The sequence below is a fragment of the Galeopterus variegatus genome, unplaced genomic scaffold (genome assembly GCF_000696425.1).
Source record: "Galeopterus variegatus unplaced genomic scaffold, G_variegatus-3.0.2 Scaffold1116, whole genome shotgun sequence".
In the NCBI taxonomy this organism is placed as follows: Eukaryota; Metazoa; Chordata; class Mammalia; order Dermoptera; family Cynocephalidae; genus Galeopterus; species Galeopterus variegatus.
In genome coordinates, this window is record NW_007727227.1 from 222,407 (window position 1) to 248,177 (window position 25,771).

A 25,771-nucleotide genomic window follows, 5' to 3' on the forward strand; every position below is an offset into this window, starting at 1 on the left:
TGCAATTATATCCTTTATCGTCATTAAAAACAAACAGAAACCATAGAGGAAGGAGTAAGTTTATCACCAGTTAGAATTTGAATTCCCAGCTCTCCCACCTCTTAATTGTGTGATATTTGGGTCAAATTATTTAACCTGCTGAGCCTTTTTCTTCATCTGTAAAATGGGGAAAAAAGCAGTTACGACCCGAGAAGGCCCTTGTAAAGATTCAATAAGGCAATGCATATAAAGCACTTAGCAGTCCCTGGCACACACACCAAAAAATGGCATCTATTAATGATAATGTTTTTGATAATAATCATATGCTATTCTCTGAGAAAGATTAAAGAGAAGATAAATATTTATTGAGGGTCTACTAGAGCCCCCCCTCGAGTGTGTTGGGTACAGACCTATAACAAATTGCAAGGTACGGAACTTCATCCTCATTTTAAACTGGCTCTTGGATTTTACGTTTTTAAAATGTAATTAACCCCTAGTGTGTTCCCAAAGGTGCCTTCCTAATGAGATTCCTGTAATTGATATTATTTTAGCATTGTTACTGCTATTATTAGGATACTCTCAAAAGAGCTCATCACCCTCCTAGAGTGGAACTTAAAATGAGGCGGAGGCAGGGAGTTGGCGTAACCACTGCTGTGTATGCTGAATTCAACCATCCCTACTGCTAATGATCCAATCTCATTTCCCACGCCTCTATTATCCTCATTAATTTTCCTGCCAGTATACCATCTGTTTTCCAATTTCTCTCTCCCTTACACGTGCAGAACTTGTAGAGAAAAACCTCAGTCGTGCCGTCCCCCAAGTGATAGCCCAAGAGGCGGGGACAGCCTCAGGTTGAAGTCACCTGAAGCATGTCTGGGGACGGGGAACACGGAAAGCCAGAGAGTGGCTACGGGTCCGCCCAGTGGTGCAGCCCCCGGCTGGGGAGAAGGGACGGCGGGAATGAGCAAGGGTCCACCGACTCAGCAGTTCACTGTGGACCCACCTTCGGCCAGCTGGGGGTACCAGGAAAGACTTCCAATACTCCCCAAGTTTCAGCTCAAGAAGTCTCTGAGGCTGCATGTGCCCCAGTGTCGCACGCCTGCCTGCAACGTGGCCGCGTCCGGGACGCTCTCATACCCCCAGGGTCTCCCACACTCTTCCATGCTTTCTCCAGGCCCAGATGCGTTCCAGGTCTCCCAGTCCCGTCGTTCTCCTCTCCGCGTGCCAGGAGAGTCTCTCCCTTCTCGGGCTCCCGCAAGCCCAGTCAAACCCCTTCGCTGCCTGGAACCCCAGCTCCCCTGACACCACCCGGCTGCGGGACTGGGACGAGGGCAGGGCCAGCGGGGGAACCGCCCCCAACCGACTCCCCGGGCAGGCGAGCGGGCGGGTTGCTGGGGCGCCTCCACCTCCTCTTCCTAAAGCGGCGAGGCGCAGACGAGCGGCATCACTCGAGCCCAGGTCCCAGCCACAGCCACACACAGCGCCCCACGTTCAGGAAGAGGAGCAGCAGCGGCTACAGCGGCAGGCGGGCGCCAGAAAGGTAGACTGAGTCCCAGGGAGCCGCGCCGCCAAGTGCCCACCTTCCAGCTCTGGGATACGCGCCACCAGCCCAGTAACCCCACTTCTGTGTGTCCTAACAGGCCCCGATCGAAAAGCCTGGGAGGGCCGCCGAGCTACCCCCGGAGGAGGAGCCAGTCCCAGCCCAAGGCGCCACCGCCGCAGAAGCAGTGCGGAGCAGCAGTCGCCTTCATGGCCCACTCACCGGTGGCTGTCCAAGTGCCCGGGATGCAGGTGAGGAAGCCCCGGCCTCCCCCGCCACCCACGTGACTGCCCGGGAGCCCGGTGCGCGCTCTGCGCTGGGCACCAGCCACGAAGGGGCAGCCCCCGGGCTCCCCTTGAAGGCAGGGCCGGGCACTCTGGCCAGGTGACCTGGGAGTAGGGCTTGAGGTGTTTTCTGGAGTCTAGGCTAGCTGGTGCTCTGCACTGTGAAGGCGAGGAGGGCCTGGGACGCGCAACTAGGTGGGGATTGCGGGGGAAGGGGGGTATAAAAATAGGCCAGAGCCAGAGACACCTGCGCCTTCTGAGCCTGGCACGGTTGGGTTTTGGGGGGGGGAACTTAACCTGAGAGCGATGGAGGTGTCTCGGAATTCGTGGGGTAAAAGGCGAATCGTGTCCCCCAAAACACACACACACACACACACACACACACACTCAAGTTGGGGCGGGGCAAGACAAGGGGTGGCGGTGGCGGCGGCATTGAATTGGGCTCTTCCTGTGTGCGTAAAGCGAAGAGCGAGGTGACTTTTTCCCTTTCGGTGCTGCTCTGGTGCTGCTCTTAAAGGGCGAAGTTGTATCTCGCTCCCCCACCTGGTGCAGCCCATAGTGTGGCGTGAGAAATGTAGGGTCCTATTCAGAGTCGCCTCGATGATGACTTCCCAGCCCCCTCTCCCTGCCTTTCCCACAAGACTGTTGCATGTGGTTAAAGGAAGCTTTTTGTCCTGGACAAGGGACTACTGCGTGGGACCCAACTTCTTATGCAAGGTCTACCCAGCCCAAACCCTCCCCCTATTATATTCTCACTTCATCAAAGAAAAACTATGTCAAGACACTTTTTATGCTGTTATATTTTTAAATCGGTGCATTTTAGGCTCTCTGCTAAATATTATCCAAATCTACTAACTTTTTTGAAGCATTCACGTTTTATTTATTTATTTTTTCTTTTGTTACATAGCCCCAATAACCTACTTACGAATAGGTCAGAGGCTAAAAACACTAAAGCCTCAGTCCCTCATGATCTTCTAATAATGCAAAAGCAAACTTTTTTCAAGTTCAGAAAAGAAATGTTTGGAGTCGTAAATAACTTATGTTTCTAGTAGAAATCAAAGGGCTGTGGATGGGGGCCTCAATTAACTTATTGATGAATGGAATTCTTTTTTTTTTTTTTAAAGCAATCGGTCTAATTTTATGCATGATCACAAGAGTGATTTCTAAAATCCTTTCCCAAATCAAGGCCATTTGTGTAGGGCATGTCTAACCTAGCACTCCTGTGTGTCCTAAGCACCAGGCCTTGAAAAACCTGCACTTAGAGTAAGACTGTGTTGAGTCCCAGAAAGTTGGTACATATTTAATAAAAATAGGTAAAAGAGAAAACAAAAAAGAGAGACAGAGAGAGAGAGATAAAGGGAAATAGGTTAATCCATTCAAGCTTTGCAAAATGCCTCAGACTTCCTTCTCGGGCTGTCTCCCCCCTTCCTTCTTTCTCTTTCCCCCATCCACCCTGCCCTACACTCGTTCATTCAGTTCTGCCTTTGATTGTATCAAGAGAATTAGTAGTTTGCAATACTAACTACAGTTTTGCCCTGTCTGATCTGGAATAACGTGTGAAATTTTCCCACTGTTCTCTTCTTTCCCTTATGTGGAGAGGAGAACAGTAACAGATGTAAAATTAGTCTCTAAGGGTCTCCAGGCTTCTCTCTCCATTGTGTGCACGTGCCTGCATGCATCCCTCAGCAGAGAACCTCCGGTTCATCAAGTTGGTGATTCTGGGGAACTCTTTGTGCTGAGGAAAAAAAATGGTTTCTGGCCTTTATTTGATTTGTCTTGACATTATTTGATTTATATGGTTTCTAGTCTTTATTTGATTTGTCTTGACTTTATTTGATTTATATGGTTCAGGAACTGCTTGCTGTTCAGTATTTCTTATTGCTCCCCACTTTAGTTGTCTGGGTTGCCTATCTCTTGAGTTTTTAAATCTTAATTAAGGTGGATGAGGATGTGAATCACATATTTTAAATTACAAATTCTGCCTTTCACTTTATACCCTCCAAAAGTTGTGATTACTTTGTGCAGCAGTTTGGGTAGGACAATCATCTCAATATTAGCAAACAGAAGAGGAATATTTATTTGTCATTCTCTCCATCTTAGTGAAGTGGTAAATTCTTAACTCCTTATTTCCATTTTCTTTCTACACATGGTTTTTAAACAAAAGTTTTCTCCGTATTTGAAATTGTACAGTACCCTATAAATAAATTTGATGGCATGAAGTGTGACTCTTAGCCTAAACTACTTTTATTATTTATCTGTGTAAAAATATTGCAGCTGAGATACAGAAATATACGACAAGCTTGTAAGATCTCCTAAAGTTTTATTAGAGTTAGAAGCAACTTTTAGACCTTTAGAGTAGTAAGAAAACTTGAGTTAGCCATGTGTTCTTGAAATCAATGTATAGTATTTCCACAAATCAGGGTGAAGTGGTTGACCAGCCTGTAACTTTTTAACAGTTTATTTTAGAGAATTATGAAGATTGATGTAAAAAAAATGATTTTTCCAGAAATACAAACAGAATTACTTTATCCACAATGTTTTTCTCCCTCTGAGGACAGACGTGCAGTAGAAGCCGAGCTACCTGTTCTATCACTTAAGTCTTCCAGCATTCCTGACTTGCAAACAAAGAAATTTCTGTTGCCACTAGTTTAAAATAGGAAAGAAACTTGGAGTGAAGAAAGAAAATCCAGGATTTGGTCCAGTTCAAACTCTTCCTATGAATTAGTTATTCAAACTCATATTGTTGATATTTCTTAATATTGTGGTAATGAACATTTTTGCCATATTACACCAAGTGTTGAGGGTATGAATTTTTTTGTACTTAATTTGTGCTTACTTCTTTAGTGTAAAACTAAAGGAATTTTCCATACCAGGAGCTGAACTCTTGAAAAATATTTAAAGCACAACCTAAAATAAATAAATAAATAAATAAACCAATAAACCTGTTTCTTTCCTCTCAAATATTTACTCTTTATTTAAAACCCATTTTTTCCTTTGACGTTTTCAGTTATAAATAATACTTAAGTTTAAGATATTTCCCCTTAGAACCTGCATTAGTATTTATGAAGACAAATACTCTAAATTGACTGTTAAATTTTTTATAAAGTGTAGGTGGGAGAATAAAGTTAAATGCTGAATTGCAGTACTAATGATGTTATATGCTATGCATTATGCTCTGCCTCTCACTAAAGAATTTTTTAAAGTTGCTGGTAAAGAATTTTTAATTAGCCTTCATGTATCTTTAAATACGATCGAGGCGGTACAGTTTGAAATGCTTGTTATTTGAGTTGTGAAGTGCCAATGAAGTTTAAGGATTAATAAATGCTTTATTGAAGACTTTTATCGAGGAAGTGCAGAACATTGCCTGGCACCAGTGAACCTAGTTACTGGGTTCTTGGAAGGGTACAAAAATATACTACATGATCTGCCCTTAAAGATCTTAAAATCGTGTCGAGTTGTTAAAGCTAGTACATGAAATAGCAACTAATGCAAAAATCTGTGAACTTACTGTAAGTACAATAGAACTTTCGGACTGGCAGAGTTGAAGGCTTCCAGAAGGTAAGCTGACCCCAAAGTATTGTTTGGATCCATATTGGGGAGGGCATTTCTAAGCAGGGAGATACCCTGAGCAAAGATATATATAAATGGAAAAGAAAGGGTATGCCCCCAAGTGCGAGTACACACACACACACACACACACACACACACACACACACACACACACACACACACACATACACGTAGTCTTTGAGAGCCGGATAAAATTGCTTGGGCTGTGATGAAGAATTCCTCTAGAGAAATAATAGGAGATAAGATTGGAAAACTGGATCAGATTCCGATCGTGATGGTCCTTAAATGCTAGGGAAGGATTTTGGCCTTTGAACTACTCATCAAACACTTCTGAGTAAGAGAGACTCAATGAACAAAGTTATATCTAGGAAGAGAAATTTCAAGATTGGATGAATGGATGAATGGGAGACATGGCAGTTTGATCTGTAGAGGCTATTTCAATGGGACAGTCATGACTGTACAGACCCAATGGACCTTGTATTGACAGATTGCTTCAGGTATGCCTAGTACTGTGAGGGGAAAAAAATCACCAAACTTTATGATTAGCTAGTTACAGAAGGAGGAGTCAAAATCTTTGTGGTGTTGGATATGGGGAACTGCGAGAGTTATGGCACATGTGAAAGAAATTGGAATGTAATGGGGAAGAGCCAGATCTGGTAGGAAGTTACTGATTTCTGTTCTAGACTTGAGAATATTGAGGTAACAATGAGATGACAAAGTAAAATTGTCCAACAAGTAGTTGAAGATATAGAACTGGAGCTTTAGTCATTCATCAGGCATTTACTGACATCTACTTATGCCAGGCACTTTACTTGAAAATGAAGAACCAGAGCCACCAGGAAGGGAGAGGTTCATAACGCCAGAGAGAATATGTGGACGTGAGGGCCCTCATTGTAAGAAAAGGAAACAGGGCTTTAAGATGCATGGGAGGACAAGACGATGTTTCAAGGTAGACAGAGAGTTAATGGGGGCAAGAGGTGGGGGGCAAGGATTGTTTATTTAACTGTTATCAGGAAACCTAAATTGGAGAAAGAATTCCATTTGGTACCACAATCTAGTTTGTGGAGTTCTCATTTCCCTTACACGTTCCAAAGGGACTAATCAGTTTTGAAGTTCGAGGTGGAAAGCATTGCCTTGCATTAATGAGCGCAAACCATTGTCCTTCTTGTTGAGTGGTTGATGCAGAAGTATAGCACATGCTAATAAAAATGGCAGAAGACCAGCTGAAACAAAGTAATCAAAGCCAACTGTTATCTGGGAGAGGCTGGGCTAATTGGAAGGTTCGAAGCTGGGGGCTAGAGGCCGTAGGGAGAGTAAACGGGAATTGGGCCCCTGGGAGGGCATGTGCTTTGAACAGTAATGAGGGTCTCGTAATGGCACTTGAGTACAAAGGTTCACCATATACCTCCCTTGCTTGAGTAATAGAAAATGAGATAATATAATTTAGCTGGTACTTAGGAACTATTGAACATTGTGATACTGTATTTTTTAATTCTGCCTTTCATTTATTCAATGACCTTGAGCAAATCATCTACAAAACGGGGAATAATAAAAGCTGCATTTCCTTTGCCTCAATGAGAGGTTATTAGGATGAATTAACTATCATGTGTGGAATATATTTTGAGTTCCTTTACAAAAGGTGTTATGTATATGGGCATTTCATCCTGCAAAACAGTACTAGGCTAATCACATGAAAACACTCTCATATCTTATCTCTCTCCTGCTTAATAACCCATATTTTTCTATTGAAACCTAATCACCACCTACAACCCCGCAACTGGATCCAGAGCTTTCTGCTCACCTCTTGTCTGTAGTTTAAACTCAGTTCTCACTACTTCCCAACAAGAAATCCCTTTTGTTCTACCATGCTAGATAACTCAGTAATCACTGATTGGCCAAATTCTACCTGATTTTCAAGGTCTTCACCTTACCTTCTCCATGAACTGCCTCGGAATGTTGCAGGCTATAGAAATCTCTTCCATTTGCAAGCACCTATTTTGTCTGTTGTCAGCAGCAGACAGTCCAGTCCTTGATTTATATACTGCCTTAGAGTTTCTCTAATTATATATGTTATATGTGTCTCCCAAACAAGGCTATCCATTTTTTGAAGGTGGGGACCATATATTTTACTTTTCTTTATACCATCAGGTATGACTTGTATGTAAAGTGTTGGCTAATGAGTATGCAAGGGTACTTCAAAAAGTTCATGGAAAGATAGAATTAAAAGATAATACAAACCTTTCCGTGAACTTTTTGAAGTATCCTCATAGCATAAACTGGACTTTTCTAACTTTTTTCAATTCTGGCTCTGTTTCTTTAAATATGTTCTATAATGCTTGAATTCTGTGGATCACGAAGGCTTATTTGTGTACAATGTAGACTTTCTATAGTTATTAAAATGATTTTAATGCATTATATGTCTAGCAAAATTTACTTGTAGTTACAAGTAATTAGCTGTTCATACACTAAAGCTTTTACTCCCTTGCCCTCCAAGGCCTTTGAGAGAAAAAGGAGCCTCGTTGCTTTCCTAGTAACCAGGGCAGATTGCAGGCAAATTTGTGTCTTTGGGAGAAATAACCCCCCCTCCCCTCCTCTTCCCTCATCTTCTTTCCTTTTCTCCTTCCTTCTAGGTGGTAGTTGTAGTTTCTTATGGCTCTTCAGAGTTGTCTCCCTGGTGATTAGGACCTACCTTCCTCTTGTCCCTTCCCTCTGTCCTCCCCCTCCCCCCAAAATGAAGTTTTTACTCCCCTGTCCCAGCTGTCACATTAGAAAGAATCTGATAATTTCATTCATATTAAGATTTTTTGATTAATGGCTCAGTGTGTGACCTCTTCCACAGATGTTCACGTTTTACAGGGAGTAATGCCTTAAAGAAATGAAAATCTAATAGTAGAATTTCAGACATCTTGGTAATAGTTTTGACTGAGTTGTGTCTTCTGAAAGAGTGGTGGTTTTACTGGTTTAGTTTGTTGCTAGAAAACGGAGTTAGGAGAACAAAAATTAACTCAATTATTAGGTGTGCTGTAACAAACTCCTTTTCATTTCTCATAATTAGGACTCAAAGAATCTCCACCACAGGTACATATAAAACAATGTCTCTGGAAGTATGCTTATGAAGTAACTCACATGAAGAAAAACAAAAATTGATAAAACATGCACAACTAAAGTTTTGCCTTCAACTTATGTACATTTCTCACTTGGTCATCTGCCATTTTAGACTAAGGTGTTATATGGTAAGGATCACATCTTTGAATTAATATTTGAAGAAATCAAATGCTTATTAAATATATTAAGTAATTCCTGTCAACAATCCTATGAAATAGGAGGAGTGAGTCTATAGGAAAATGCCTTCAAATTTGGGTTTAAAAGTAAAACTAACAGCATATTGCTGGCCAACTCTACCCATAACCCTCTTTGTTGTCCCTCCCCTAAACCTTATATGACCTGATGTGCACATTCAGAGAAACAGGGAAACCTATGTAGAGAGCTGATCTCTGAATGTCCTCTGTTTCTGGCAGCCTCTCCCCACCTCCCTTCACCAGTATATATATACCTTACTGGGGATAGAGCTCCAGGGTCCTGCCGAGAACACCCCCCAGCCTTTTCGTTTCAGCATTCCCCTGACAGTAGCCTGCTGGTCCTTCTTTTCTTTCATATCGTAGAATCATGAATTAGAATGATTCGTGTCCTAAAATATCGAGTAAAATTGTGGTTCGTACTCCCTGGGCCCCAGAGTAAATAAAATTGTAGGCAGCTTAGATGCAAGAGTTGAAAATATTCTAATTATCTTTTTTTTAAGTGTCCACTTTCCCCCTGTTTGGTAAAGTAACTTCAAAAATGTGCTGTTGAGGGAATCCCAGGCATTGTGTTTTTGTATTTTTCTCATGAAAAATATTTACAGAAAATATTTACATTTCAACCTGTAACCTCTGTTAGAATAACAGAGATTGTGCGTTGTTAGTGGTATTTTTAAACATTTCTCTCTCCCCTTTCACCTGTTAAAGAAAACAGTGGGGGGTGGAGGAAGCAACCTGTAAAACCCTATTAATTTAAAATACAAAGGACTGAAACAAGTCAAGTTCAAATCAACCATCATCATTGGATTTTTAAAGTTTGTTTATTACAGAACAATTGGGTGTCTAGCCAAAGAATAACAGTTGCTTTGCATTATAGAAGCAGCTTCACAGTATCAACTTAATGAAGTTTTACTGGATTTGAAATTCATACCACACTAAATGTGTTAGGAAATTTCTAAGCATAGTAGCGAATTACTCTACCAGGTTTCAATAGTGCCTGGTAACAGAATCCTAGGAGTGAATTTTTGGCAGGTGGAAGAAATACTTCAAGGACATCTAGATACATCCAGATTTTTCTTTGAAAATGCATTTTTGAGTTGCTCTGTTAGTGCCTTTTTACCCCCCCCACCCCTCCCCCAGCTTTCCATTAAACCATTGGCTTTGGGACATATCACTTTACAGTATGTTATATTAGGCTAGGCTTAACTGTTTGATGCACTATAGTATAAATAACAGATCAGTGGGTGATAGGGGAGGAATGGGCAACTTAGACAATCAGGTGGGGCATAAGTTGTTATTAACGCAAGAAAATTTGGGGGAGCTGAGCCATAGAAACCATAAAGTCAGAATTTTTTCCCAAAGCTTCTGCTTGATCATTATTGCTGCTCACTAGGGCTGGGAAAGTTTCTAGACTCCCTGGTCTCAATTTCCTGCTGCCTGCCTTAACTTTAAGCAGAAGCACAAAAGAAACCAATCAGCAAAGCATGCACACATGCTACTAAGTATGGTGATAGAAAATAGAACTTTGACCTCTTGTGGTTAAAGAGACTATAGTCAGTGTGTCTGGCAGCCTCAGGGAAAGAAGCATATTTCAAATGTATGCTTTTTAAAAGCTACTGAACCCCATGGGAAGAACAGTTAGCAAACTCATTAATTAAGGTCCTGTTTGCTTCTCTAGTTTTAGTCTAAATCCTTTGTTTGAACTTAACTCTGAGCCTTCCTGTGTGCTTGTCAGTAAATGGTAATATATTGGACTTTCCCAAGTTGGACATTGGTGACCCAGGTTTAATGTTTTTACACATTTAGTCTTTGTGAAACAACGGGGTCTGATTTAAGCTTGAAGATTATTAGTAGCAAAGTTTGGAAGCCCTGCTTTGCATAGGACAGTGCTTATACTCTAACTGGAGTGACTAGATGCATTTAGAAATCCAACAACGCAGAGCAATAGTGAGGAATCCCAAATAGTGAGGAATCCAAATAGTGAGAATCCGATATAGAAACATCCCAAGAAAGGAAACTGTCATTTATAGAATACTTTTATGCTACTGCACTGCATTGCTTCTAGGCAGGGTGGCCTTCAACAGACCCTTAAAAGAGAGTGGGGGACAAGCAGGAGAAAGGGCACAAAGGACACACACAATGTTCCTTCTGTAACAGAGGTATGAGCTAGGTGCCTATGGGCATGAACTATGTTAGGCCAGATTGTAAAAAGCCTTGAATGCCACACTCAAACATTTATTCTTTACTCAGTCCATAATAAGGAATTTTTCAGTAAGATAATGAAATGATGGAAGCAACGTTGTTTGTTTGCTTTGGAAGATTGCATTAGGCTTCCAACCCAACAGACTGGGCTGCAGATAGGGGAAGGCTGAGGGCTTTAGTTGATAAGGGTGATCTAGGGCAATGAGTGGTCAAACTTGAGCATGTATTTGAACCACCTGGAAGGCTTTTTAAAACACAGACTGCTAGGCCCCATCCCCAGTTTCTGATTCAGTAGGTCTGGCTGGAGTTTGTGGGTTTGCATTTCTAATAAGTTCTCAGCTGCTCTGCTGGGCTGGGGATCACTCTGAGTACCACATGAAGAAGATTTTAACAGACCTTGGTGACTAATTGAATGTGAGAAGAGGATAAACATGATGGGAGAAGAAAGAGGTAAAGATATGGTTGAGTTTGGAAGAAAACGAGTTCATTTTTTAAAATGTTGAATTTAACGTTCTGGTCATATGCAAGCAGAAGCATTTAGTGACACGTTTGTTCAAGAGAGAAGATGGAGATTTTAGAGTCCTGTGTGGAGATAGATAGATAGGTGAAATTGAGAGATGAAAGTAATGAGACTTCTAATTATCCTTCCAGGAAGCTAAACTCTGTGTTAAGTTCTACAGCTTCCCAAATCTCACTGTCACCCCTGACTTCTGTTTTCTTTGATCCAGGTTTGCAATTTAGCAAATGCCCGTTGTCATCATTATACCAATCTGCTTCAAAAAGTTTGTGGAAAAATCGAATTGAAAGATAACACGAATCTTTCCACAAAATTTTAAAAGTACCCTCATATATTTATTGCTGACCCATGTGTGCTGTATGTAACGTACTTCAGTTTTTATTGATTTAATGTTTTTATTATGTTCTATTTATTTTTTCAACTTTTTTGTCTGGATGAGTTTCTTGGATGACAAATCTTGCAAATAAAACCTTTCTGTGGAATTCTGTTACTATGCTTAGTGTGATTAGGTGTTTACTGTAGTAAATGGCTCAGTAAATGCTCTTATCTTCAAATGCAAACCCTCATGAAGAATGTGAAATCTCTTTATGCTTATAGTTGCGAAAATGCAAGTTGGCTAAAGTGAAACAAAATATCAATAAGTGGCAATATTTCTCCCAAAGGTCAAGATTTTGATACATCTCACCAATTTTTATTTTTCGGAATCCCTTTTCCTCCCCCTATTATCACCCCCATCCCCAAATCCCCAATCAAACTGGACTTAGTAGCCCTGGGCTGCTATTATATAAAAAAAAATACCCCTTCACAATTATGACATCCCAAAGCCAACTTATGTTTATATATGTAAATTGCTGGAAGAAAGAGGAAGTTACTTCTGAATCATTAAGAAAATATCAAACCACTTCCTAAATGGCTTCTCTGCTCTCTAAAATATTCTTTATACCTGTCAGATTATATATTACCATTTGCTAACAGGTACCATGTAGGATGGCTCAGAGTTTAGTTCAAACAAAAGATTAGAACTGAAAATAAGAGAAGCAAATAGGGCCTATTTAATAAGTTTGCCAACACCAAACAATGTGAGCAAACTTAATTACCCTAATCTTAGGGTTATTAGGATATTAGACATGTTGCACTTTTATTATGTCACATGTTACAATTTTATTGTGGGTGGTTCTTTCAGCCTTTGATATTTAAACTCATACTATTCTTGAAGAAATTGAACTCACAGCAGTCTGTTCCATACAGGGTACAGATCATGGGAAATGACTTAATGAAATTCGATACCAGTGTTCAGCAGTTTTAGTGAATAAGAATTGAATTGAACATTATGTGGGACTGTATTTATCAAGATTTTCAATTCTCCCCTTAATTTCTCCTGTAGTATAGTCTTACAGAGAATCATTGCATCAGTCATTATATTTGCTTTTGATAAATATCAATCTGTTTCCCTGTTAGTAAAATCAAAGATATGTGGGCAGTATACTAATGACTTCTAGTTAACAGAAACTTCTAACCATTCCATAAGCTCTTATTTTGAAGCTAAAATTGTTATAGGTCCTTCATGCTATAGATTTTCAGGCGATGAGGAATGGAGAGGACCAGACATTGGATTCTGTTTCAGTGACAAACAAAATTTTTTACCTGGAGAGCTGCTGTTCTTTTTTTTAGAAAAAACTACTTATCTCTTCATGAAAAATGGTGACTGTCACTGAAAGATCTTTTTTACTCTGTCACAGGCTTTCCAAAGGGCACATAGAATGAAAACGTGGGATTCGACTAGTTAAATAATGAATCAATTTCGAGGTTTTAGCATAGGTGACACCTCCATGGTCGTCGTTTTGGACTGTGATTTCTGGTAATAGCGAGTGAAAAAAAACTATTACTGCTGTTGCTATGGATCTTCTATCTGCTGAGGTTCAGACATCGTTTTTTTGGAGGCTGCAGTGTAAACCCTGCTTAGCGAAGGTAGAATTTCATAATGCCAGAGGATTACTGCTGCCTCATGAGCAAACAGAAAATATAGGTGAAGAAAAAGGTGGACTCTGGAAGAACAGAAAGACAGTATTTCCAAGGAAGGGGAAAAGTAGTCTTTTTCTTTAAAGATTGAGAGTACTCTCTATATTTTTTTAGAATGGGAAATTTCTCTACTTTCTGCAGAGAGGAGAAAAACCTAACAGAAAAGGAAATTGGGGAGGTAAATAGTAATTCATTTCTTTCTTGTTGCTTATGACTTCTGTGATAAAAGTTACATTTACATAATTAATGTGTTATGGCAAGAAAATGTCTGTATAGAGTCTTTTTGGTTGGGAGGAAGCTTGTGAAAGATCCAGGGGAAGAACTGACATCATGGGGAAGTGATTTCAGTTGCTTTTTTATTTAAGATGTACAATTTTGGTGGTATGTGTACTCAACCAATAAATTGTTTCTAGACACTTGGAATCATTTTGGGTGGCCTTTTTTTTTTTCTTCTGTAGCCAAAATAAATACTTTTCATTAACAAGGAAAAATGCCAGAATATCACTAGATTTTATTTGGCTAATTTAGACTGCTGTTTTGTGGAGAAGAGAGGCTAAAGAGAAGTCTCACTTTCAAATGACTGGACTTAATATCATTGTTACTTTTCCTGTAGGTTCTGGCATTAAAGTTCTCCCTCGGGGAGTGATTAAAACAGTTCTTTGGAGCATTTCAAGGCTGAGTAGCATCTCCGATTTACTTTAAAATAAGTTTGCCTAATGACTTCTTAGCACAAATTGATTTATGTTTTGGCTGAGAGAAGAGTTCTAAATAGTAGTAGTAGTCCAATCACTTTTTCTTTAAAGAATACTTATGGAAACTGAATAATGTATTGTTTCTATAATTGACTTTTAACCTTCCAGTAGTTTAAAAGGTATAAATGTCTTCATACTTTAAAAAAAGAAAAGAAAAGAAAAACCACTGTTTTCTGCCCAGGGATTGCAGCCCCCTCTCTGAGTTCCAGCCATAGATACACTTTTCTCCTGTTGTCTGCCCATGTGCCTGGGTTCTGGGTCAAACTGTATAACTAGAAGCACTTTAATTTAATTACTCTCGTGTGTATTTTTTGATGACAGTGCATCATACAACTGCAATGTAAGGGTGATACTGAAAGATAAAGCATAACTTTAGGCATTTTTTTAAAAACCTCCTTTAACTGAAAGAATATTCTTATTTAATATGGTCAAGTGGTTCCAGACCTTGAGAATTTAATTTTTTTTCCTGGTAAGAAACTAAGTCGTTTGCTCCTAACTCTTAGAATGAAGAGATAGTGTATTCTGTTCCACTATACTATGAAATAATGCCTGCTTGCATCTCCTCAAATGTAAAGTGAGGGGATTGCATAGGTAACCCTTAAACTCTAAAGCTGTGTGTTTGGGGAATTCTGCTCAGGAGTGGCGATTAGGTTATTATTGTAAAAGACAAGGCACACAACACTATTTATATATGGAAGGGATCAGGTACCCTTTTCAAGCAAGTTTTGAATTAGATGTAATTAACTTTCTACTGAGACAATTAATGTGTAATTACTTTCCTTACTATTTGTAATTAATTTTCTACTAAGAGGTAATAAGGCTATAACATTCGCCTTATGCTTTGGACAAAAGGAAAGTTCCTTGAGATAGCTTCGAATGCCTATATTTTTTGAAAATAATAATCATTCACCTTCTTCCAGTAGTGTTTGTAGAGTTTTGTTAATCTAATGCAGACTTTCTCAGCCAGGGTTTTCATCTGAAGCATAAAACAGAAAGTGATCAGAGTTACTGTTTTCTCTATTCTCCCGAGGACATATAACTGAGACCAATTCTAGATGCACTAGAGAGCAGTCGATTTATTACATACAATGGATTGATTCCTTAGGACAGCAGTTGGCAAACTACAGCCAAGGGCCAAATCCTGCCTGCAGGCTGTTCGTGTATGGCCTGCAAACTAAAAATATTTTTTACATTTTTAAGGAGTTGTTGAAAAAGACTATGTGACAGAAACTCAGAGACTGCAGAGTGTGCTTGACCCACAAAGCCTAAAATATTTACTATCTGGCCCCTTAAAGAAAAAGTTTGCCGACTCCTGCCTTAGGGCACTGAAACCCATTGAGAATTGGTGGTCTGAAGAAAGGCAGCTTTCATTGAAGCTCAGGATATAGAGTGATAATAGAAAAGTTCTTCTCTTTACTAAGGTAACTGACTTCTGTATTGGTCCCATTACTGTAATGCTTAATTCAAGGGGACACCTCAGATTATAGTTAATAGGTAGGCGTATTTTTGTTTGTTTTTTAGAGATAAATTTTAACCACTGAATTATGTGGAAAGTTGTATTGGTAATGACACTAAATGATAAATTATGTGTGTGTGCATACTGATATTTTAATATTTTTCTCAATTTCTAGAGAAAGAAAATAAAGCTGGGTGGATTTTATAAAGGAATAAAAGAGAGGACCAGGGAGAGCGTCAATTGCTTTTATCAAAATTTTAAATTAAACGGCCATATCTATTAGTGAAAGAAAGTGAAAAGCGAGCGTTGTGTCAGATACAATCACATTTGTTTCCTTTTTGTACTGAGTGTCTTCACCCCATAATTAACATTTCAGGTATCTTGTCAGCTGTAAGAAGAATAATACTTAATCAAAAATGCATTGAAGTTATTAGATCATAGCATATGAAATAATCAGGCTCTACCAAATGCCACTTAACTACTTGATTTAGTGGGAGAGGTGCCCTCAGCTGTAAAAGACCTATGGTATTAGTAAATCACAAAATTATCAAGGGGAGAAAAGACCAGCGGGCATTATTGTAATTTGCTGCTGATTTTCTTTATCTCTGTATTCAGTTAATCATGACATTCAATCAGCATTTTTTTCCAGAAAATGTTAGACATCGTCCCTTCTTTCATCACACCATTCTGGCCTTTGTCACTAAGTAGACTGCAGGCTGCGTGCAGACTAATGGAGTTACCTGAAACACAGCCTTTATTTTTTCACTCAGCTGCTGAAAGCTTTCAGTGGCTCCCTACTAGCCTGACCAGAAATTCCAAGGAAAGATGCATCAAGCCAGGCTGCAGAGATGGTCAGAAAAGGCATCACTGAGTAGCTGAAATGGCTTTAAGAGACTGGGTGTGAGGAAGGGAAACAAAAGGAGGGAATGAAATTAGCCAAGGCAAGAAAGGAAAAAGGGAGTTCTGTGGTCGTGTTTTTCAAAATGGTCTGTAAGTCCTTCTGGGGTGGATAGTGAGGATTTGTTTGGTGAATAGTACTTTCTGGTTAGGGCTGTAAAAAGATAGGGTACAAGTCAGCTCAAGTTGTAGATCACAGATCTCTTTGGGTAGACACTGTTCAAAACATTTTAATTACTTTGAATTGCTCGTCAAGCTTATTTTGGCTATGGCAGTTCAAGAACTAATTAAAGAACTTTCTCATTTGTCTTGTCTTGAGGTTACTTGTTTATCCTCGCCCACCCCACTGCCAGCTAGAAATCACTCGTTATAAAATTTAAAAAGCCAGGTATTTTATAAGGGTCACTTCCAGTTATAACATCTTATTGCCCTCGAAAGTTCCTAAACAGAGTATATAGCATTTCTGGAAGGAAAAAATATCAGAGTTTGCATACGTGTTCAAGTCTGGTACTGGACATTGATTATCCTAATTGGAGAATTAGTTTTGTTAAATTGATTGCGAAATAGACAAGGACTATAAATTTCAATTAATAAAATGCTTTGTGTTTACACTGGTATGTATTATCTTAGTCATATTTGTGTGCAGAACACGGAAACAGGTTTATGTTTATAATATTTGTTAAAAATTAAAAGATTCAACTCGTACTAGAAGATACCTCATAAGTTCAGTAACATTTTTCCCTTTATTCGAACATTTGTCAGACGTTTAATTTGTGCTTTGGTAATATGCACAGATTTCAGCAATGTCAGCACAGATTAATGGGTGGAAACACTGGCGAATCTGTACCTGTAGAGATAGGGGTTAGTATATTCCCAAGTGCTGTTGACTGTGGACAGTGGGCTGTGAGGTGGGATAGGGACAGGCTTGAGAAATTTCAGTTAAGGAAAAGTTGGGGATCTTTGAGATGGGATTAATTCATAACAAAAAATAGAAGAGTTTTCTAAGCTGGAATTCATTGGAAAAATGGAAGTATGACAATATTTAGGGCTTTTTTTTTTCCTTCAGATGAATGGTACTCCCTGTGCAAAGGAAAGGGAATAATGATAAAATCATCACCAGTGAGAATGCTGAAATCCAGTCCCTGCCTTGTTATGTTAGCTTCCTTCTCATGTATGTTGAGTACATTGTAGTGCTCTGTTCAAATCTAACTTTTTTGCTTATTTGTAGTAGTTCTTCTTAGCTTAGGTTTTCAGGTACAACTATTTCACACATATACCACACTCACCATTTTACTTTGTTTTTGAGTATATTCTTATTTATTAATGCACTGTTCCCAATCTTTAAAAGTAGATAGGGTATAAAAAATAACAGTAAGCATTCTTTTAGCCCTGCACATATACACACCCACAAAAAACACACACCCTGGTAATATTTTTCACTTTGGGGAAATGAAAGTGGATTGTTGAAAATATTAGAGAACATATTTTTAGAGTATTCTGTAATCTCCTCTCTGCTCCATTCTTAGTGTTTGCTAAGATTAAAATCGTTTGCTTTTGATGCCATCATGCCATCAGTGTCATTTTCTTGTGATCATAGAATGTTAAAGCCATCAGGACCCAAGAGATAATTTTCCTTAGTCCTAAGATTCCATTGGGTAACTCCTTGCAAATACTGTTTGATTAAATTCACTCAGAGTATGGATTTGATTAAGAAGGAAAATGTTGGGGGGGGGGAATTATGCTGCAGCCACTTTCTCATTAAGAATGAGAAGGTAAGTCTATGTAAAATTCCACTTTTTCAATCAGTGTTAATTTTCTAAAAGAAGTCATGGTGTTAATAATTTAGTGCTGTGCTTACGAGCTTCAAACCTATTGATTTTAATTGGAGGTCCACATCTAGAAGGAAGATAGGCAGTGAGCAAATCAATTTTGTTTTAATCCAATGCATTTTAATAAGTGTGCTAAAGATTCACCATAACATTACCCGTGATAGTTCGATATTTGCTATGAGGGGCCGCTGCCTTAGATTCTAACCAAAGATGTTTATTTTTGAAAATACTGGAATAACATCCTTTTATTTTACCTCTAATATGAATAGAATAAAATGAAGCTCTCAGTGTCCATCACTTTAAAGTGCTCTTTTGTGGGTTTGATTAAATAATGGCCTGAACAAATTAGAATACCTGTTTTATCATTTATTAACAGAACCATTGTCTTCCTTTCATTGTATGTCCTTTTCCCCCTTTCCAGATGAATATTTTATAGTTAGGGCTTGTTATCAATCCCAAGCCATATTTATGTAACATCCTGTCTAGTCAGTAATAATTCTCTTTAATTTTAACATTAATGCTTATGGTTAAACCTGACCCCTGGTTGGATTGTATATTTCTATGTGTCAGCCCAACTAAATGAAAAGAAATGCACAGCAGAGTGATACACAAACCATGGCTCTTCGAGGCCTCTAATCTTTGCATTAGAGTATGAAATCATCCCAGATGCTCCAGGGCATACAGTAGTCCTGTGGCTCTGGTTAAGTGATTGCAATTGTGCTTCTAGAATCAGATTTGCATACACCACTTGTAGACATCTTTGTGTGTGTGGCTACTACCAACTCTTCTTTGGGTACAGCTCCATATTATTTCAAGAACTGCTATTTTGTAAACTAAAGAGCTCTTCAGTTGAAAGAAAAAGAATCTCCAAGTTGTCACTTTGAAAAGTTTTTATTATGTTAATCACATGTGAGAATAGGGATTGATTTAAAATTTCATACCTATTTTAACATCTTTTGGTTTATTGAATGTAATCTCTCTTGCACCAAAAGTCAGAAATCAAATTGCAAATAAACAGATAACCTCACACCAGTGATTTCATTTTAGGAGTGCCCCCAGGTAAACACCCTGCAAACACCCAAGGGCCACAATGTATAAAGCACTGTACTGGGTACTGTGAGGTTACCTGACACTGAGTAAGACAGAGTTTTATCCTAAATAAGCTTACTGTCAAAAATTAAAAGATTACCTCAATGAAAGAGAATGCAAACATAATAAAATGTGTGTTCTAATGGAGGCACAAGTAAAGGGCTGTGGGGAGGCAGAGAATGAAACAATCAATTAATTCTGCTGGGGTAATCAGGTTCCTCTAGGGGGTTGGGAAGGTGTTTATTTTTTAATTAAAGATGCTGGGACTTCCAGAGATGGAGAAGGACAGGCAGAGTATTGTAGACAGAAAATAGCATGAGTCAAAGGCTCAAAAGTAAGAAAATAGAGTCATTTCCTAATGGATCATTGCATTTAATTTTATATGCCTAAGCTGAAGCATTTGGATTTGAGACATGGTAAGATATCTCTGGAATTTTCCCTCTAGGCATTTAGTTTCCTTGGATGTTCAAGTTCTATATTTGGTTAACTATGTTATTTTCTAAATACTACTTTACTTTCTGAATCAATTTAAAGTAGAGGAAGACTAATAGAGCCTTAAGTTCTGTATGAGCTGAACTCCTGGCTCCCCTTGACTTTCTTGGGAACAGTCACTCATACCTAATGGATCATGGCCAGTGTGAGAGGCAATAGATCCATCTGGACAGCAGCTCACTCTGCTGTTCTTTATCCATCCTTGGCTTCTAGGCCCACTTCATTATAGTGTCAGAGATTGGGTCTTGAATGCAGTCTACTAGTGACTCTGAATTTCTTACTGGAACAATGGTATAATACTGTTTATACTTTACATTTGAGCCATTGTGTACCACTATAGTGGTACATGGCTGATACTAATTCATCCCTTACCTTACGTTTCAAAATTAGGGTTGGCGATTGTTAGTGATAAAGGGAAGGGAACAAAGGGACTTGGCTTTTAATACTTCACAGATTCACACAGTGTCAGAACAGTAAGGGATTCAGAAATCATCAAGCCCACCCCTTCCCTCATTATACAGATGGTAAAGCCAACATCTAATCACTGATTTCTTATAATTTCCTGGATAAGTAAAATTAAGGCAATTTTGCCTGACCTCCGTGCTCTCTTTACCTCTGTAATACTCATGAGAAACCAGACCTCCTTTTTCCTTTGGAATGGCTGTAAGGTCAGAGAGAAATGAGCTAAATGATGCAATGGAATTTGCATCCAGCATTTATTGTGATGATAGCCTTGACTTTTGGTTTATTGAGAGAAGAATGTGATTGTTTGCAGGATGTTTCCTTCCCCTTGCCCATGGGTATAATTAAAGGTTTAAGGGAACTTCAGATCCCAGAGAGTTAGTCAAAAAGACAAAATTGGTTATTTCCTTTATTTTAAGAGGTCTTAGATCCAAAGATGATTTACCTGGCTGAACAAAATAATCTGACATTTCTACTCTCAATTAAAATAACAGGAATGTAAAGCCCCCCGTATCTGGGACATAGAGCTAATAAGTGCTGCCTATTATGACTTTGGCTCTTGCTTGATGATTTCTAAGATGAGGGAAGTTATAGTTAAATTTATTATTCTTTCTGTATTCCACTTTTCTTTAGAAAAATGTGGAATGTGGTAGAGGTGACAATAGAATCAAACAAATGTCACCTTCTTTTTTACCTGGTTGTAAATCGAGCCATCTTACAAACATATGTAAAGAACAGCATTCTTCACATCCCAGAATGTGTGCCACTTGCTTCATTGTTCTTTTCCTCTGATCTGAGCTTAGGTAAAGAGCAGGATGCAAGTTAGGAGCAGAGGAAGCTCTTCTCCTATTCTCTCTTGAGTAGGAGGAATTAAGATGAAGGAATTATCAATTATTCTTTTGTTCTTAAAGATGAAGTAGACTCAAATTATTAATCAAGAGAGATTCCTCAAACTGCTGTAATTCACGCAGCTATGTCAAAACCTTTTGTGATAATTTTAATGAAGTTATCCTCGACTAAAATATTTGCATTCTAAGTATTTTTCCTTATGAGATACATTTAAAAATAGAAATAATAAAAAAGAGATTAAAAAGCACTTATAAATTTAACTTTATTTCTGTCTTGTGAATGCATTTGTCTCATTGCTGTGCACAGTATTGCTAAGAGTTTAAGCGGTTGCCTTAAAAGTACAAAATAATACTGTGTAAGACCTTTGACTTTATGCTTTTCCATTAAGACTAGGGTTGCGGTGCTGCTGCCTCATCCATTTCAAAACTTCCTTTTAAGTGGGTGGGTAAAGACAGGGACTCAACTGTGAGTTGATAAATGCTGTCTGATGACCATAAGGAAGCCCATGGTTGTTCAAACTACATTTTTGGCTTCATTTCATTTATCTCATTGCAACACAAAGATTTTACATGTATGCAAAGGCGAGCAATAATAACGTTTGTGATGTAAAAATGAGTACACCGTAAAAATAGGTAAACTAAGAACATTTTCTTCATACACTTAAATATTTTGAGCTCTTATTTAAACGTGGAAATACAAACTTAAATGACTGACCACCTAAAGAAATTTGACCTCAAGCCAAATTACTCATGTTTAATTTGAATCATATACAGACATACTCAATTTTTATCTTAGTTCTTATTCTGTCATATGCAGAATATAGTGAAGTTACATATTTTACTTCAGAAATATAAATCACAGAGGTCTCTTAAGAATTCCATAGAATCGTATCAGATATTTGTAATATGAACCTGAGGTTGTGCAAAGCAGAGAAATACTCTGCTAATGTCACATTCTTCAAAAGCATAGGAAAATGTATGGGGGGTTTGTTTTATCCTTCTCATTATTAAAGTAATTTGAGCATTCACATGGTTATTTCAACAATTGTAGACTTACATAAAATCTAGCACAAAATTAACAACTGACATTATTTTTACTCTTGGACAATTCCATCAACTTGTGTGGTATTTTTCAAGAACAGAACTGAAAACCTTAGTATAAAGGGTTACTGAAGCCTACAATAAATCACTGATAAAGCTGGAATTGGGGCTGTTGACTTCCTGACATTGTTTCCTATGGGAATCATGATATGGAATACTATCAGTACTTTGCCTCCCATATTCTAGAGGCTAGACCACTCCAGTCTAGTTATTGACATGGAAATAAAAATGGCCTGAGTATAGTAACCTTGCCAGAAAGACAAGGTTATTTACAGATCACTTTTAAGATTATAATAGGAAATATCTGGTAATTGTACATATATACAGGGGTCAATCCATTGCATAGTGGTTCAAAAATTGTAAGAAATTCATATCATTTGGACCAACATCTCCCCCCCACAACCGCTCCAGCTTCTGGTGACCACCATTCTGCTCTCTAGTTCTATGAGATCAGCTCATTACACATATGAGTGAGATCATGCAGTCTTTCTATGTCTGGCTTATTTCACTTAACATAATGTCCTCCAGGTTTATACATGTTGTCGCAAGTGATTGGTCAAACGATACAAAATTTCAGTTAGATAGGAGGAATAAGTTTTAAATCTGTTGTATAACATGATGAGTATAGTCAATAACAATATATTGTATTCTTGAAAAATGCTAATAAAGTAGACGATAACTATGTGAGGTAATGTGTATGTTAGTTAGCTAGATCTAGTCATTCCACAATGTTTTAAACATACTTTAAAACATAATATTGTATGTGGTAAGTACATATAATTTTATCTGTCAATTAAAAAAAGGAAGAAGGAAGAAATTTTATCATTTGGAGAAAAGGAATATCCTATCTTAAGTTTTTCAAATTCTTTAAATGTTGGGATATTACATAGTAGATATTACAAAGTAGACATTGGACAATTGTGTGATCTGTTTATGATAAAAAAAATAATTCTGGTTTTATAGCAAAACGGAGTCTAGCTAAAGTTACAAATAAATTAAGCTGTAGTGAAAGAACCTCAGACACAAGTCAGGAGACCTGTGTTCAAGTTTGAGCTTTGCCGCTAATTAAATACTTTAGATCCGTGAACAGTTTGATAACCTCTTTAGGCTATAGATTTCTCCCTGTAAAAATAAGGAATTTTTTTTAGATGTTTGCATTAGATGTTTACTGAGCTTCTGCTCATCTCAAAGATACCATAATCCAAAACTCTGTATCCCTTCTCAACCTCTCTCTACCTCTACAGTTGTTTTGACATAAATGACCTTAAACTTCATAGCTTCCATTTGGTGGGATTGTCCTAAGACACAGCAGGCATACAGTAAATGTTGCTGATGGTGGTGGTAAGGAGTTGGATTAAGTGATCTATACATTTCCTTCTAGCTCTAAAAGCCAGTGACTGGGGAAGAAGTCAATTGTGCTTGGATCATATCTAGCACTTTAAAAAGATAGTATCCTGTGCTCTTGAACTCAGCAGTACTAAGAGGTATACGGCTGTTGATTTTAATTTTTTTTCCTTCTGGCAGTATCTTGATCAGGAAACACTCAACAAAGTTTTTAGGCAATGATCATAGGGCAAATGAAAAATCTTAACATAGGCAATCATAATAGAACAGTAATGTAATTTGAGGCTAATATTAATCTTATAAGAAAAAGGCAAAGGTCCACAGTGCCAGAAATGAAATGTGTTCCCCAGTCATTCTTCAAAATTCTACACTTTTGCTCCATAATCATATTGTAGCCTCTCCAATATTAACATATTCTGCTTTTATAGAAATAGTCCAATATAGCTGTAAAATAATCACAACCTTAAAATGGTTGAAACTGGCCAGTGTGGCTATTTCTTACATGTAATGCTAATGCATTTGAACTCCAGGCTTCTTGGGTCAAACACATACATATGCTTTTTTAATAAAAATGTAAATATGAATATTAATGTTATAAAAATAAATAAAATTTTCTAAAGGTCAAGTTTTAAAAAATAATTATTTGAGACTCATGGAGCCATTAGAGAATGGCTGTATTTAGATGTGTTCTACTTGTTATATGATAGGTAATAACAAAGACATGGGAGTAATCCAGAAAAGCATTTCATCCCTAGCTTGGGAGATCTAATCTGAGCAATTTAAATAGGTGTATCTCTAGTTTTTACTACATTGTTAGGCTAAGGTTTTTAGTTACCCCGTGTGATCGTCAGGGCACCCTGTGTTCACTGCATGTCACTCCTGGTATTACCACTTGAAGATTTGAAGGGAGTAAGAGGTCGTCCTTTCTAATAAGCTTTGATGTCATAAGCACATTCTTTGCTCTTCATTTCCTGTAATACCTCTCCTCATGTGTAAGTCACTGGTAGGCCTACACACAGGCCAGTCTTTGTAAAGTGCAAAAAGTTATCTTATAGCTGAGAGCATTCATTGTTTAGGCTTTATTAAGGTAGGGAGGCAAGGGCAAAACCTAGTGAGTTCAGCCTTGCTCAGCTTGGTTCTTGGTTCTTGGTTCCTGGTTCCTGAAGGTTCTTTCAGGAACCTGAGCTCAACCCTTTATGGTCAAGTACTCTGAGAAATCTACCTTCTCTTCCTTAAACCTATTATTATGTTTTCACTCTCAGTTCCATACTGGAGGTCTTAGCTAGCTCAGATTCAAAGAGATAGATTCTTTACCTTTGGTTCTTTCACACTTTGGTCTCTCTAGGTCTCCATTCTACTACAGCTCCAAAGCTGATTCTAATTCTGTCTAAGATTTTCTTGTTTCCCCTGGCTGCTCATTTCCAATGTCCCCTTCTACCATTTGGACCCATTTTCTCCTAGCTAACTAGATGTAAACTTTTACCCTTCCTCAGTGTTGGTTGTTAGCCTCAAAACTCTGTCATCAATCACATCTTAACCTATTATACACCCTATAGATTGCACATAGACTGTGTTGGGTAAAAACAATGTTTAAGAAAACATACACAAAGAGCATGGGCTGTGTCGCTTATTTCTGACAAATATTACATTTCTAATCTTGAGAATAAGTACTAATTATAGAGATGTGTCCTTACAAAGAAGTATTGCATACTTAGTTTTAAAAATATAGGTACATATACATAAATACCAAAGTCCTATCGGTTTTATCCCTGAATTGTTTGCTTTTAGTGTGCAGAATTAGATGAGACCCATATGCTTCCCTCGGAAAAAATAGAGATAGTGAGTTTCCTCTAGTCAAGGTTACAAACTTTACATCTGTCTGCTCAGTGGTTCCCAAATGCTGATCTCAAGACTGGTGCCAAAATGACTACATAGGAATCATTTGGGGTGCTTTTTTTAAAAAAAAAAAATATTGATTGCAGATCCCAATCTCAGATATCCTGAATCAGTAGTTTGGGAGTGAAGTCTAGAGAGCTGCATTTTTTTTTTTTTTTTTTTTTGTCTTTTTCCATGTCCGGCAACGGATTGCAACCC

At 38.3% G+C, this 25,771-nt stretch overlaps 1 protein-coding gene across 1 annotated transcript in view; it reads left to right on the forward strand.

Moving 5' to 3' along the window:
• The first annotated feature begins 1,343 nt into the window (after positions 1-1,343).
• The window catches only part of LOC103592257 (serine/threonine-protein kinase MST4), a 50,236-nt gene continuing 25,808 nt past the window's right edge, over positions 1,344-25,771 (forward strand). Inside the window, exons 1-2 of the mRNA XM_008574902.1 lie at positions 1,344-1,519; positions 1,620-1,770. Coding sequence (XP_008573124.1) covers positions 1,729-1,770 — 42 coding nt within the window. The 5' untranslated portion in view covers positions 1,344-1,519; positions 1,620-1,728. The remainder of the gene's footprint in view (positions 1,520-1,619; positions 1,771-25,771) is intronic.